The sequence below is a fragment of the Uranotaenia lowii genome, chromosome 1 (assembly GCF_029784155.1).
Source record: "Uranotaenia lowii strain MFRU-FL chromosome 1, ASM2978415v1, whole genome shotgun sequence".
Lineage (NCBI taxonomy): Eukaryota > Metazoa > Arthropoda > Insecta > Diptera > Culicidae > Uranotaenia > Uranotaenia lowii.
This window is the reverse complement of record NC_073691.1, coordinates 100,298,610-100,312,389: the sequence shown is the minus strand read 5'-3', so window position 1 is coordinate 100,312,389 and position 13,780 is coordinate 100,298,610. Positions and strand designations below refer to the sequence as shown.

Below are 13,780 nucleotides of genomic sequence, written 5' to 3'. Positions count from 1 at the left end.
CGCCTGATGGTGGTACCAGGAAAGACATCGAAACCCGGATCAGAAAGGCCCGATTTGCGTTTGCGAGTCTCCGAAACATCTGGCGGTCACGCCAGATCTCTCTACGAACAAAAATCCGAATCTTCAACTCAAACGTCAAATCCGTATTGCTGTACGGGTGCGAAACTTGGTGCACATATGCGGTGACGACGCGAAAACTGCAAGTATTTGTAAACCGCTGCCTGCGGAACATCATCCGCGCTTGGTGGCCTGGCAACTGGATCTCGAATGAGGAACTACATCGCCGGTGTCATCAAAGGGCGCTAGAAATCGAGATTCGGGAACGTAAGTGGAGATGGATTGGGCACACGCTGCGAAAAGATGAAAACGAGATTTGCAGAGAGGCGCTTGACTGGAATCCAGAAGGTCATCGAAGAAGAGGCAGGCCCAGAAACTCGTGGCGGCGAAGCCTAGCCGCTGAAATCCGAACTGTCGACGAGAATCTTGACTGGGACCAGGTGAAGACGCTGGCTCCGGATCGTCAACAGTGGAGGTCTTTTACCACGGCCCTATGCACCGGTGGATCGGCGCGGGATCATTAAGTAAGTAAGTAAGTTGTACTTCACACGAAGCTTCCACATGCTTCTCCCCGCACTTAGAGCAGCGTGCCTGATTGCAACAGTAGGCGGCCGTATGATCCAACTGCTTGCAATTCTGGCAGAACATGTATGTATGTATGTATAGATCTGTTTGATTGGCAGAGAGTTTTATACTCTATATCACCACTACTTGTTTATATGTTGATTTTCGTTTTTTCGTAGGGATGCTCCTTTTTTTCCATAATTTTCGATCAAACTTTCTGTTTTTCTAAATTTTCATGCGAGCTTTCTCTAGGAAACTGAGGATTTCCTTTAGTTTTGTTACTTCAAAATTTTGAATAATTTCGATCAGATTGGAATATCGATCCCAATCATAGTGATTCCTTATATGATTGAATTGAATGCATTTGAGAAGTGCATGTTCGGTGGTAAAATTCGTGTTGCATAGTTCGCACAATTTAGTGTCTCGAATTTTCATCACTCCTAAATAATAGGGTGAATAGTCATGGCCACTTAGTAAACGATTCAAAGTGCGAATTTGAATGTTGCTTAGTTCGATATCCCAATACCAGGGTTTGGTAGAGAAATTTGATTGTAATTCATAAAATTTGATTCCTTTACTTTCATTGTGCACCATGTTCCTATACCATAAATTCGTGGATTCGAGTGATTCTGATTTGTATCTCATGTATGCATCATCGAGTCTCAGTTTGTTCTCGAGTAATATTGGTCCGTCTAATCCTTGTTTCGCTAGAACGTCTGCATGTTCATTTCCCTCTATTCCGACATGTGAGGGTATCCATTGGATTTTTACATTTTTTGTTGTAGCTAGTGAGCATATGTCGTGCGTGACTTGATCAAATTTTTTGTTTATAATGTCCCTTTTTAAAATTTTACAGGCTGACTGGGAATCGGTGAAAATTACAACTCCAGTTCCTTCTTCGTTGTGTATTTGTTCTAAAGCTACTCTTATAGCTAAAAGTTCTGCAGTTGCAATGTTAACATTATTTACTAAGGAAATGCTTATCTTTGTATCGGAAGAAGCGTCATAAATTCCAATGCCACATTTGTTCGTACTTTTAGAAGCATCAGTGTACCATTGGTCACGGTGACTATAATGGTTGTTTATCATTTCTTGGGCCAGTTTTTTCATAACAATTGGAGATGTTTCATTCTTTTTCATTCTTGAGCCAATCATTTGATCTTCTATCTCGACTCTTATTTCTATTTCTGGTTTTGTTTCTGTGTATATCGTTTGAAATTCTTGTATGTTTTTAATGTAAATTCTTTCTAGAAAAGTGTACTTTGCTTCACTTTGAACGTTGTCCAAATCTAAAGAGTGTAGTTGTTGTGCAATTAGATCGTTACGATGGATATGCAAGGCAATACGTTTTTTTGCTAAATAAGTGCGTTTGATTGTCAGCGGTTCTTCTCCAGCTATTGCTGCTAATGTGTTAATTGGTGTAGTTTTAGTACATCCTGTAGCAATTCTCAGACATTGTCTATTCGTTACTTCTAACATGTCACAATATTTCTTAGCTGTTCCTCCATAGATTACTGCGCCGTAATTCAAATAATTCCCGTACAAAGCTCTATGGTACAGCATCATCACTCTCGGTGTGCCACCATATCTTATACCACTGATTATTTTTAGCATGTTTTGTCTGTCCAACACATTTTGTTTCAGCATTTTAACATGTATACCGTATCTGAGTGCCTGATCAAGTGTTATACCTAAATATTTGTAGCTCCTCACTGTTTCAAGGGTTTCTCCTCCCATTCTTAAGTGGAGTTGTTTATCACTTTCTTTAAATAGCATTGCCTTTGTTTTTGAGCTATTAAGACGTAATCCTAACTCCGTAGCTTTTGCCATGAATCGGTTTATTTCAGATTGCATCTTGTTAATGGCCTTTTCTAAAGATTTTGCTTTGACAATTTTTAAAAAATCATCTGCCAACTGTAAAGTTGTTATATCTGGGTCGAGGTTTGTATTATGCAAAGAAGCTGTGTAAATATTGAATAAAACAGGTGACATAACATCGCCCTGTGGTACTCCAGTACAAATAGTTTGGCTGACAATTCCTTGATCGGTGTGAATGAGGGTTTTCCGGTTGTTTAAAAAGTTGTAGATCCATGTGCATGTATCTTCGTTGAAACCATTTTGTATCATGATATTGTATAATTTATCAATGTCGACTGTGTTAAAAGCATTTGAAAAATCAAAGAAGACACCAATTGTGGTATAGTTGGCTCTTCGTGCTGCTTTGATTAGGTTTGTTGCATACGTAATACAATGCTCAGTAGACATACCTTTGCGAAAACCAAAAGATAAATCTGGGATGACATTGTTCTTTTCACACGTTTGTTGGATGTCTACTAATACTGCTGCATTTAATATTTTTACAACGGTTGGTAAAAGCGCTATAGGTCGGCTGGAACTTATTTCATTTGGTGGTTTGTTGGGCTTTAATATAGGGATAATTTTTATTTCCTTTAGGTGATCGTCTAGAGTTGCTTTTTGCCACATTCCGTTTAGCAATTCTATTATTTTTGTAACTGATTGTAGATCTAAATTTTTTAATGCATTATAGTTTATATAGTCTGTACCTGGTGATGATGTTGGGGATTTGTTTCTTATGAAGTTTTTCCAATGTCGATAGGTTAATATGGATGTTCTTGTATTGTTTGCTGGTGAGAGAGGTTCTCTGTAATTTGATGGTCCAAAGTTGCAGGTGAGAAACTGTGAAGCCATATCCTTGCTAGTGTTTACAGAATTGTTTTTAGGGTTGGTAACAGGGAGGAATTTTAATCGTCTAACGAGTTTCCAATTTTCGTGTGAATTTCTAGGATCAATGGAGCTGGAGAGTTCTATCATTTTGTTTTTAATGTGTTCAAGTTTGGATTTCAAGAAAATAGCAGAAGATCTTTTCCAAAAAACTAGGTTTTCACTACTACAGCATTGATTGTAACTACGTAGTGCGTTTTGTTTTTGTTCATAGAGCTGTGACAACTCCGAGCTCCAGTAATATTTTGGTGTATGTTTGCTTATTTTTTTGTGTTTTTTAGTTATATTTTGGGAAAGTTTAGACAGATCTTTCAAGTCCTCGAATTCCCAGTGCTCAACCTGTGCCATTTCCTCCGATATTTTTTGTTTATCGTAGTAGTATTTTTGTTTACGGTTTATCCTTAAATCTAGACAGATCTCAATAAATAGGTGTCCACTTCCTCCGAAATTTTTATCAACAACTTTCCATTGAACCACATTAAATAAATTAATAGAACACAATGTTAAATCTATAGCACTAGATCTTTGATTGGAAACTGGAGGAATGTAAGTTACAGCTCCATTGTTCAATAGTAATAAATTAGCTCCTATTATGGCATCATGTACAATTGTCCCTTTACCGTTTGACTCTTGGCATCCCCATATTACATTATGGCTGTTAAAGTCACCTCCTACTACTACTTTACCGAATCTAGCTGTTTCGTTAAAGAGTGTTGTTATGGCTGTTTCTAAATTATCGTTTGATATTCTTGGGTTCACATAGACGACAACTAGTGCCAGATCTAATTTAGGTATGAATATTCCGAGCGTTTCAAAATCGTCTGTTGTTTGTAATTGAATGTTGTCAAATTTAAATTCCTCCTTCAAGAATATTGCTACTCCTCCATACCCGTCAGCACGGGGTGCCAGATGTCGATGGTAGCCTTGAATATTCCATCGTAAAGTAGAAATCTGGTCTGGTTTGACCCAGATTTCCGAAAGCAATGCTGCATCATAATTTTGGGTATACAGTTCGTGTGTTAGTTCGTTTTTGTTTCGAAATAAACTTTGAATATTTGCCTGTAACACCTTGAAATCGCCGGTGAACATTATTTGTCTCCTGCAGATCCTAGCATTTTATTTAATTCACCCAAGATGCAAGCTGATATTTCTCCTCCTTTTGTGCCATGTGGTTTCATAATAGTTTCTAATTTCATGCTAATTGTTGAAATTATTTGTTTCAGTTCTTCTTGTGATTGTTTTTTAATTGTTTCCTCAATTTCCTTTTTAAACCTCTCAAACTCTCCTGTTTTATACTTATTGAACATCCCTATGCCTCTTGTTTCCTCTTTTTCTTCTTCCATTTTACGTTTTTTGGCGAATTCGTTTTGATTTAATCCCAAAATACTGGCCACTCCTGGTACACTATCTGTTTCTACATTAAGTTTGTTTGGTTCTTTATTTTCTTTTTTAGATCTATTTCTCTTGTCGTTTGGATTCCACTCACTGCGCTTTGGTTGGAGTTGTTGTGGAAAACTACGCCCGCTAGCTGCAACTCTGGAGTATGATTCTGCAATTGTTGGAAAATCCTCTGTAGTCCTCAAAACGTCAAACATATTTTCAGTTGGAACCTCGTAGTACTGCCTTGCCTCCTGGTAAGTCATGCATTTCTTGGCCATTATTGCCTGTAAGTCGTTTTCTTTCTTCCATCTAGGACACACTCTGTCAGTCGTCTTATGATTAGAATTTGGACAGTACAAACATTTTAAAACGTTACAAGAATTTTCTGTCGAGTGTTCTACAGCACATGACATACATTTTTCAATCAACGCTTTACAATTTTTGGACAAGTGGTTATAACGAAGACATTTAAAACAGATTATCGGTTTTCTAATGTACGGTTGGACTTTGTGTATCACAGAATATATACTGATGTCATTTGGCAAAGTATTAGTACGGAAAACTACACCCATTTTATATGTGGGTTCCTTTTTCTTGTCTTTATAGCGATGCATTCGAAAAACGGAATCTATCTCTGCTTTGGCCTTGATAAAGTGTTTTACTTCTTCGTCTTTCATTTCAAGTGGTATACCAGAAATAACTCCTGTCACCGTGACGAATTGTTTCGGAATGTAAGATTTGAATCCCTGTAGATTTAGATTCTGGCAATTTGCCAATCTATTGGCATCTTTAATATTTCCTACGTACACTGTTACTTTATTTCTAGCTGTCTTCCTGATATCATCGATACATTTGTCAAAACCATTTTGGTGTAGCATTATCCCTATTTGTAATCTGTTAACAACTTTTCGTTTTTCTACATCTGTGTTCTCTACTATTACGCGATACGGACGGCAATCCCCATTTTGGTAATTGTAGTTTTTAAATGTTTTTCTACTTGCTGCGTCAACGTGATCCTTTCCTCTGCTGGTTGTTTCCATGTCTTCTTCCATCCTTTCTTGTCCTGGATTTAGTATCGGTTGATTGAGGTTAAGTACTGATGCTGCTCCGTCTGGAGCAGCATCCTCGCCACTCATCTTAGTACGGTCACTTATTTATCACAGAAGGTATACTTGTGAATTTATCGCTAAAATTATCACAGTTCTTCTTAATAATAATGACAATACAACAGTTTAAAATAGCCAAAAAATCCAAATTGTAAAAACGAGCATCCACACTCTTTCAATGTAAACATTGGAATCTGGCAGAACATGACCGAAGGCACATAAAGTCTCACAGGTAGACGAACCTTTCCGATCGCAACGTAATCAGGAAGTGCAGTGCCGGAAAAGGTAACGCAATAGGAGTTCGACAGGGAAAATGTTCGTTCTTCCCCCTCGCCTGATGCTGATTTCAACTGACGCGCGTCCGGCACCTTGACCGTGGGAAGACCAGGGTCTTTGAATCGGCCAACCCCGGAATTCACAAGATCATCGACGGTCAAACCCTCTTCGGTTACCACTCCGTCGATTTCCACGTCACGAGCGGGAACGTAAACGCGATACTCGATCGTAAACTTCGGGTCACAAGCAATGGCATTTGCTTCCTTCAAGCTACCAACAACAATGCGCATCTTGTGCGGTCTCATCGGCTGGTAGCTGATTACGGAAGGGTAAGATCTGTCGAGGTCTCGGGCGATGGAAATCACATTAGGTGATTTCCCGTTCATTTTGGACCGGATGTAAACTACCCAAGGTCCCTCCGATTCAGGTTGGTAAACCCGACGACGAGGGGGAGGTTTGGGCAGCTCGTTAGCTTTTTCATCTGGGGAATTTTGTTGAGGGGTGGATAATGATGCGGAGTTGCCGAATACGAAGGGAACAGGGGAAATTGACAGATTATAGGACTTAGGTAAGGGGTCAGGGGTATTTTCCGTGTCCGATAGGTACATGGGATATTGTTCAAGTCGTTCCTCGTATAACATTTCCTCGGAACCATCCTCCTGAAATGGGGGATCTTCCCCCGCCTCTCCGTCGTCATCCATTAGGTGGGAACTTCCGACTTAATGGGTAGCGGAGAAACAAAACCAATTACAAAAAATTATTGAAAAAAAAAATAATAAAAAATAATAATAAATAAATGATATTATTATAAAAGGTGTAAAGCGAAAAAGGAGCAAATAAGAATAACAGCTGGCGGAGAATCGATGATAATTTCGATGATTTTTTCGATCAATGTTTCGATTACGATTTTTCGAAACGGTGTCCATTTAATCGTGATATATCACTGGCACGCACTTTTTCACTTGGGCTTTCCTGCGGTATACATACCCGGATAAAACAGCCAAACTATTTCTTACTCACTGCTGTTTAGCGATAGCACAAAAGGGAAAAACACGACCGTCTTTGTCTGAAGATGCGAAACGAATCACTGTTAAGTGTATTAAATCGGGTTTTTTTTATTAAGTCTGGATGTGTCGCCAAATTGGCTTTTAACGTTCGTGCGCCATTTTCATCTAGCAAATAATAATAATTAACCGTGTCAATATTCAAAGGGAAAAATTTCGGAGATGCGTGTCTGTTTGTGGGTCATTTATTTGACTCATTTAACATAACATTCATGAGAATTTTATTTTTAAAATAACAAACAATACTGACTATCTTATATCTGCTTGTTGATCTATGGTGCTAGAGAAGTTGAACACTGAATTACGCGGTGATTTTGGCCAATATGTAGGCGGAGGTGATCTAACCATATGCTCATGTACTTGAGGCAAGGTTAATGGATCAGTCTCAGCATTCAAATTGAGTTCCTATAATGGAAATATAATGTAGTGAGCGTTTTTTATGTAGTTTTTCATGAGATTTAAATTTACCTTCGTCATCAATATCAAAATAGCGTCATCTGATTCTGAATCATCGGTGTATTCAGTCATGGTTTCTCTACTCGCAAGAACTCTTTGAATAAATGGATTATCGTTTCGTGATAATCTGAACATCGCCGTTTGCATGAAAAAGAAAAAAAAAAGTTTTTAAAATTTGTTGTATACCAAATAGCAAATTTAGCTTTTTGGAGTTGATAGAGAAATCAAATACCGTGATACATAGTGAAAAGATTTTTTTTTTTGACTATTACTTATTACCTTTTAGTTCAATTTGGTTTTGTCGGTACATATTTAGGTTAAAATGTTAGCGACAAAAGTTAGTAACCAAGAACAATTTCCCTCATCTTTTTGGTAATGTGCTTTGGCTTTATTAAATGTTTAGGGCTGTCCCAACGGTAGGTGCAAAACACGGTTTTCGACCACGCTAAAACATTTCGGCTGGCACCGGTGGCGTAAATTGCTGTTTTAGCACAGTTATCGATTTCAAAATTCCCAACAGTTATACGCCTTTGTTCCAAATTCAAGCAAATTTGGAACAGGATTTCAAAATATACGACAGACCGATTTAGACGTTTGGGGCTCACGCTGAGAAAATTTTAGCCAATGATGATTATTTTCACACATGTTTGGGTATCATTGGGTGTAATAATTGTTTCTTTTTGAGAAGTTATTTGAATGTTTTTTCTCGCCAAAACCGGTCAATACGTAACACAAATTGAGAAAACATGTTAACAAAAACCATGTATCATTTATAAATAATTTATGTAAAACTATTCTTGACTTCATATTTCAATAAATAGCTTTTGGCCTCAACGAATTAGTGAGCCCAGTCAGCGTTTCTCGAGTTCAAACGTTATATGAACTTTCATTTTCAATAACAGAAACATTCTAATGAAATTAATGCAAAACAACAATAAACTTTAAAAAAAAATTAAAAAATTTGAATATCCGTGTAATGACCGGTTTTTGTACAAAGTTGTTAACAATATTTATAATCCATCATATTTCACAATTTTAATATAAAAACCATGAAATATGATATATTGTTCGATAACATTGACTAAACTGACATGATTCTTAGAAAAAATTCCTTTCAATTTCTGGCTAAAAGCCGTCTGCTACATTACAAACTACTGATAATTAGTGATAATCATGAAAATTCTACTTAAGAATACATAAAAGGAGCATGTTTGTCAATCTGTTTAGTTTGCCCAGCCAAAAGCACAAATACGTTTAATGAATTTTTACCTATAAACAAGAACTGGTAAACTAAATTAATATTTGGAATCAACACCCCAAAATGAGTCAATTTTTAAAAGAAAAAGGTTTTTTTTTGTTTCAATTAAGCTTTTTTTCTCGCTGCGTATAGGCATTTTGGCTTTTTAAGCTTCGTTCAATCATACACTCAGAAAAATACTATTATGCATGCCATAAGATTCTCTTATGGAGTGGCGCCATAAGAAAAATCATTGAGATTCATAAGATTGTCTTATGACGCGAATGAATTCTGAAGATGAACACCTAATCAAATGAGGGTTTGTAGCTTTTCATAAGAGGCTCTTATGGAACCAGAAAGTCAATTCTGATAAGAATAATTTAAGATATTTGACGTTGAAAACATTCACTTTATTGTTCACTTTATTTGTTTTGAACAAAATCATTCATAATAGTCATCAGCAGCCCATCAGCCCCCCGGTTCCAACGAAATTTCTTTTGCCGCATCCGGTTCTTCGACCTTCTTCGACTTAGCGTTTTTTGCCGGTCAGCATACTGAAAAGTAAACAATGCAATAATTTGTTTTAGTTTACAAAAATATTAAGCGTTCACATCAAAATCATCAACTAATACCTACCAATCAGAAAGATCACAATGGTATTCAACTGTTGAGAAAAACTTATTACTAACAATAGGGAAGGCTTCGTACCGTTTGAAGATGAAAAAACTGATGAAATGAATGAATGCGTTTATTATATTTTCACAATGCCGTTTCTTCTATTTTTCATAAGATGTTCATATGAAAACTGAAGGAATTTCATAAGACTCTTATGAAACACAATTTTACACTCTAAAAAGCAGTTCATAAGACGCATCTTATAAAAATTGTAATAAGAATTTGCCTGAGTGTAGATAAAAATCGGTTTCAACTGGTTTCTGCCAACTGGTAGTTGTTCAATGAGCCAAAGTTTTGGTCGAAACTAGTCAGGTCGTTGTCAATGAAGCAAGCTGAAACTAGTCAAAATAGTCAAAATAGACAAAGCTCGACATGGGGGTTCGTTACGGCCTGGAAGAAATCGGTCGAAGTCAATTGGAAAAAGAAAGGTATTCAATCGTCAATCCATTTCTACTTGTTTCGAACAAACTTTATTAAAAAGACTTTAAGTTAATGAAATCCTGGTACAATTAAGACGGTGTAAAACTCAAAACTTAGCAATTTTTCACTTAAAATGAGTTTTTTCTTTTCAATTATTGAGTGTCTGCAATAAAAGTGTACCCGTTTTAAATTTGCCATCACACCGGTGGGGAGCGCGTGTTTTAGCCGATTCCAAAATTTAAAATTTTGCTAAAACTGGTATACCTAAAACCAATATTTAGACCTGAACCGTTGCAGGTGCTCTTAATGAAATAAACTGTACTAATCTCTTTAAGCACCTCCTGCGTAGTTTTCCGCTAGAGAGATACAAATCTGCCATCTGTCGTATTTACTAGAAACCTTTTTATTTTTATCAGATGGCGGTACTGAAGTGAATCAGGTTAGGGTGACATGAAATCGTTAAGATTTAAGATAAATTCAACTGTAAATTGATTGCTAGTAAACTGATCAAATGACTGGCCTTAACATTTTCATTCCCCAACTGTTGAATAAAAATCCTTTGAATTACTTCAATCACGCAGAGAAAACTTGGATTTTGATACAAAACAAAACTGACTTTTATTCAAAACATTCAGTTTTTTGAATTAAACTCCTGTTTTCTTTGAATCAATGAATTATCGTTCTGATTCAAATGAATAATTTTTGAAGAAAGAATTAATTTTTTGAACTGAATAATATTGGACTTTGATTTTAAACAAAATCTTTGATTCAAAAGAAATTTGTTCAATTGCACATTTCGTTTAAAACAAAATAAATTTTTTTACAACCAAAGAAAATTGTTTTCAACAGAAAGGAATAATTCCTTTAAAATAAAACTTTAAACTTAGAAGAAATTTTGGAGTGAGCAAGAACCGAATTTCGAATAAAGTTTGTCCGGTTGTGTTCTATCTTTTCCTGAAAATCAAAACTAGTGAATCAGAGATAGCTATTTAGGAGGATTCAGCATGAAGAATAGTAAGATGTGTGTGAATCCATTAATCAAATAGTGAACCTTCATATAAGAGAAGAAATCGCCGAAATCTTGGACAAAAAAAATCTCAGCACTGTTTTCTGGCTCAATGTTCAAGCTCTAAAGTGAACGCTCCTTCAATCCAACAAAATAATATGCACTCGATGACCGAAGGATCCACGGAAAATAATAAAAAGGTATAATTTACCGAGATAGCCTAGGTGAACGCTCGTGAAAGCCAAAAAGGTAACTTCTACCTCTTCGAGCGGTAAAATTTACCTGAATCGAGGTTTGAAAATAAGTACAATTCACCGAGGAAAAAGGTCAATCCAAAAAAGGTAAATCTTACCTCGTAGTGTAACTCGGGGTTAACTCAGTGGGTGGGTGGTTTTGGTTAAAGGTGTATTGAGTGGAATTGTGGACTCAGGGTCGTAATCAGGAATCACCACGGGCTACTCCCTCTTGAGTGCTGCAAGAGCACCCAAAATAGAGATGTCCAAAAGCGCAACAAACAAACCCTGTTATAAAAAGCGAATGGTACCTCGCATGTCACCAACCGTTTTTCGGAGACTATTTTTGTATGGATGACCAAAGTGCAAAATCTTTCTCGGAACGTATCAGGGGGAGGCATGGGACAACGTAGCAGAAACGAAGGAAAATCCAAGCAAAAAGTGGAAACAACTCCAACTAAATAATCACTGCAACAGGGTTAAAGTTTTACAAAATACAAGGCGGTTGTTTATTGGCTGTATAAGCCCTGAACTGTACCTCACTTTTAGGTATATACTTGCGATTTCGGTGTAGTTTTCTTATTCTTGGAGTTGCATAAAACTCCGGAAATTCTTCCTCCTCGAAACGGGCAGCTACTCTGGCGGGTTCTCACCAGTTTCGGCGTCCCGAAATGGTGTTGAATCGAGATGATGCAGGCCGGAGTCAGCGTGGTTGTCAGGTGGAATCGGTTGAGGTTATGTCCACTGGGTCGATGATATTTTCTGTCCGTATTTCTGTCGTATTTCTGTTGTTGGTGTTGGTTCGGCCCACAACCGCTGGCACGAGGTCGATCCGAAGCTTGTAGGATGAAAATTAAAAAGAAAAAGGTCCTCTGGACCTAACCAAAGAAATTACTACACCTGTGATGCAATGTTTTTAACCGCATGTTCTTTTTATAACTATTTTTAACAATTTTCATAAATATATATACAAACATTTTATAAATTTTACCTTTTTCTTCGTAAACTGTTTTTAACTTGTTATTCGTTTTCCGCCGTTGTTGTTTTACGTGATTTTAAGCTATTTTAAACAAACAATAACCTTAGTTTCTTATAATAAACATAACCACGTGTTTTTAACATGTTTCGTACAAAGTTTATAACTTTTACCTTTTTGCGCACTATAAGTTTTAATATTTTTCGTTTTTGTAGTCGTTTTAACAATTAAGCTGTGATTGTAGCCTGTTACATAAAAAAGACATTTAAGTTTCACGAATCATACATGTAACATTTTCAAAGTTCGGTACGTACTACTTTTTCAGTGTTTTAATAAACGTTCATATTTGTAGTTTGAGCCACTTTTAACTATTTGTTTGTAACGTCCTTTTTTAACTTGTAGACGTATCTCCGTTTTTAACCCTGTAATTTTAGTAAAATATTTAGAATTTGTTGCACCACTTTACACAAAATCCGTACTTTTTACGTTAAGAACACGACGCGCACTTCTTTGCCCTAAGGCGTTCACGGACTCTGCACTTGTTAGGCCGAATCTTCATCACCTCGAATTACATAAAGTTCATCCGACCGTCACACCAATATATAAGCACGTCATCAAACGGAACTGACGTGTGCGACGTTGATTGGGTGATAACACTTCCTCGCAATAACAAAAGCCTGTTCATCCGCGCCCATGGGTATGGCCGATGACATAGTGAATACGATGCGATGCGATGCGGTGAATGCGATTCAATGCGGTGAACCACATTTGATGAAAATGTATGGGAATCGCTTAAACCTGACATACTCAACGCGGCGAAGCAGATGTCAATTTGTTCCGCCGCTCGAGTTCGCATAGGCTGCGTCCGTAAATTTTCCGCCAATTCGCATCGCATCGCACTCACTATGGCCGATGACTATCTCTCGGGAGAGAGTAGCCGCGTAGTGAGAGGGATGGGAGGTAAAATGGGACGAACCCCTGAGTGGCGATTGTTTTGACGTCTCTCGATGAGAGTTAGTGAGAACCCCTTACCAGGGATGTAGTCGATTTAGAAAATGTGTCGAAGACACATTATTTTTATGTACAAGTAACAAACGGTTACATTACCTCATCATCCCTTCTCAAAATGAATGAAATATCATTCATTTTGTAATTGGGGATATGAATGCAACAGTCCTTTAAATCAATTCTCATCTTAATGAAACAAAATGAAAATTTTACTTTCGGTTCGATATAATCACGATCAGTCTACTTCTCAATCAGCATATGATTGGAACAGAATCGTGTAACTCAGTAGGACTCACTTATTGACGGTCACTTATGACATCAGTCGAACAGTGAACAAGATTATAAGAAAAATCAATATTTCAAATGTAAACATTGGAGTAGAAGCTGATGGTTTTTCGAAACAGTTTTTGGTTGATTTTCACGGTAAAAGTCCTCGAAAGCGCTATTTATGGCAGTATTTAGGTAAATCTTGTTGTTAATCTATCTCTCTTTCGTTTTTCAGCTAAACCTGCAAGAGGAAAAATACGGAAGTGCCTCAACTGGTGACGAATTGATAGGAGCATCTAACCTTTTTTTCAAT

General features: G+C 37.0%; 1 protein-coding gene across 5 annotated transcripts in view; it reads right to left on the bottom strand.

Moving 5' to 3' along the window:
* Positions 1-13,780, bottom strand: part of LOC129748042 (uncharacterized) — a 160,071-nt gene that overhangs the window by 39,627 nt on the left and 106,664 nt on the right. For 2 of the 5 annotated variants that reach the window (XM_055742543.1, XM_055742551.1), the window contains exons 4-5: positions 7,658-7,772; positions 7,384-7,594 (exon numbers count right to left, since the gene is read on the bottom strand). The exons of the other annotated variants lie outside the window; for them this stretch is intronic. In XM_055742543.1, the coding sequence (XP_055598518.1) occupies positions 7,439-7,594; positions 7,658-7,772 (271 nt within the window). In that variant the 3' untranslated portion in view covers positions 7,384-7,438. Of the gene's footprint in view, positions 1-7,383; positions 7,595-7,657; positions 7,773-13,780 lie in introns of those variants that run through there. 5 annotated transcript variants of the gene reach the window in all.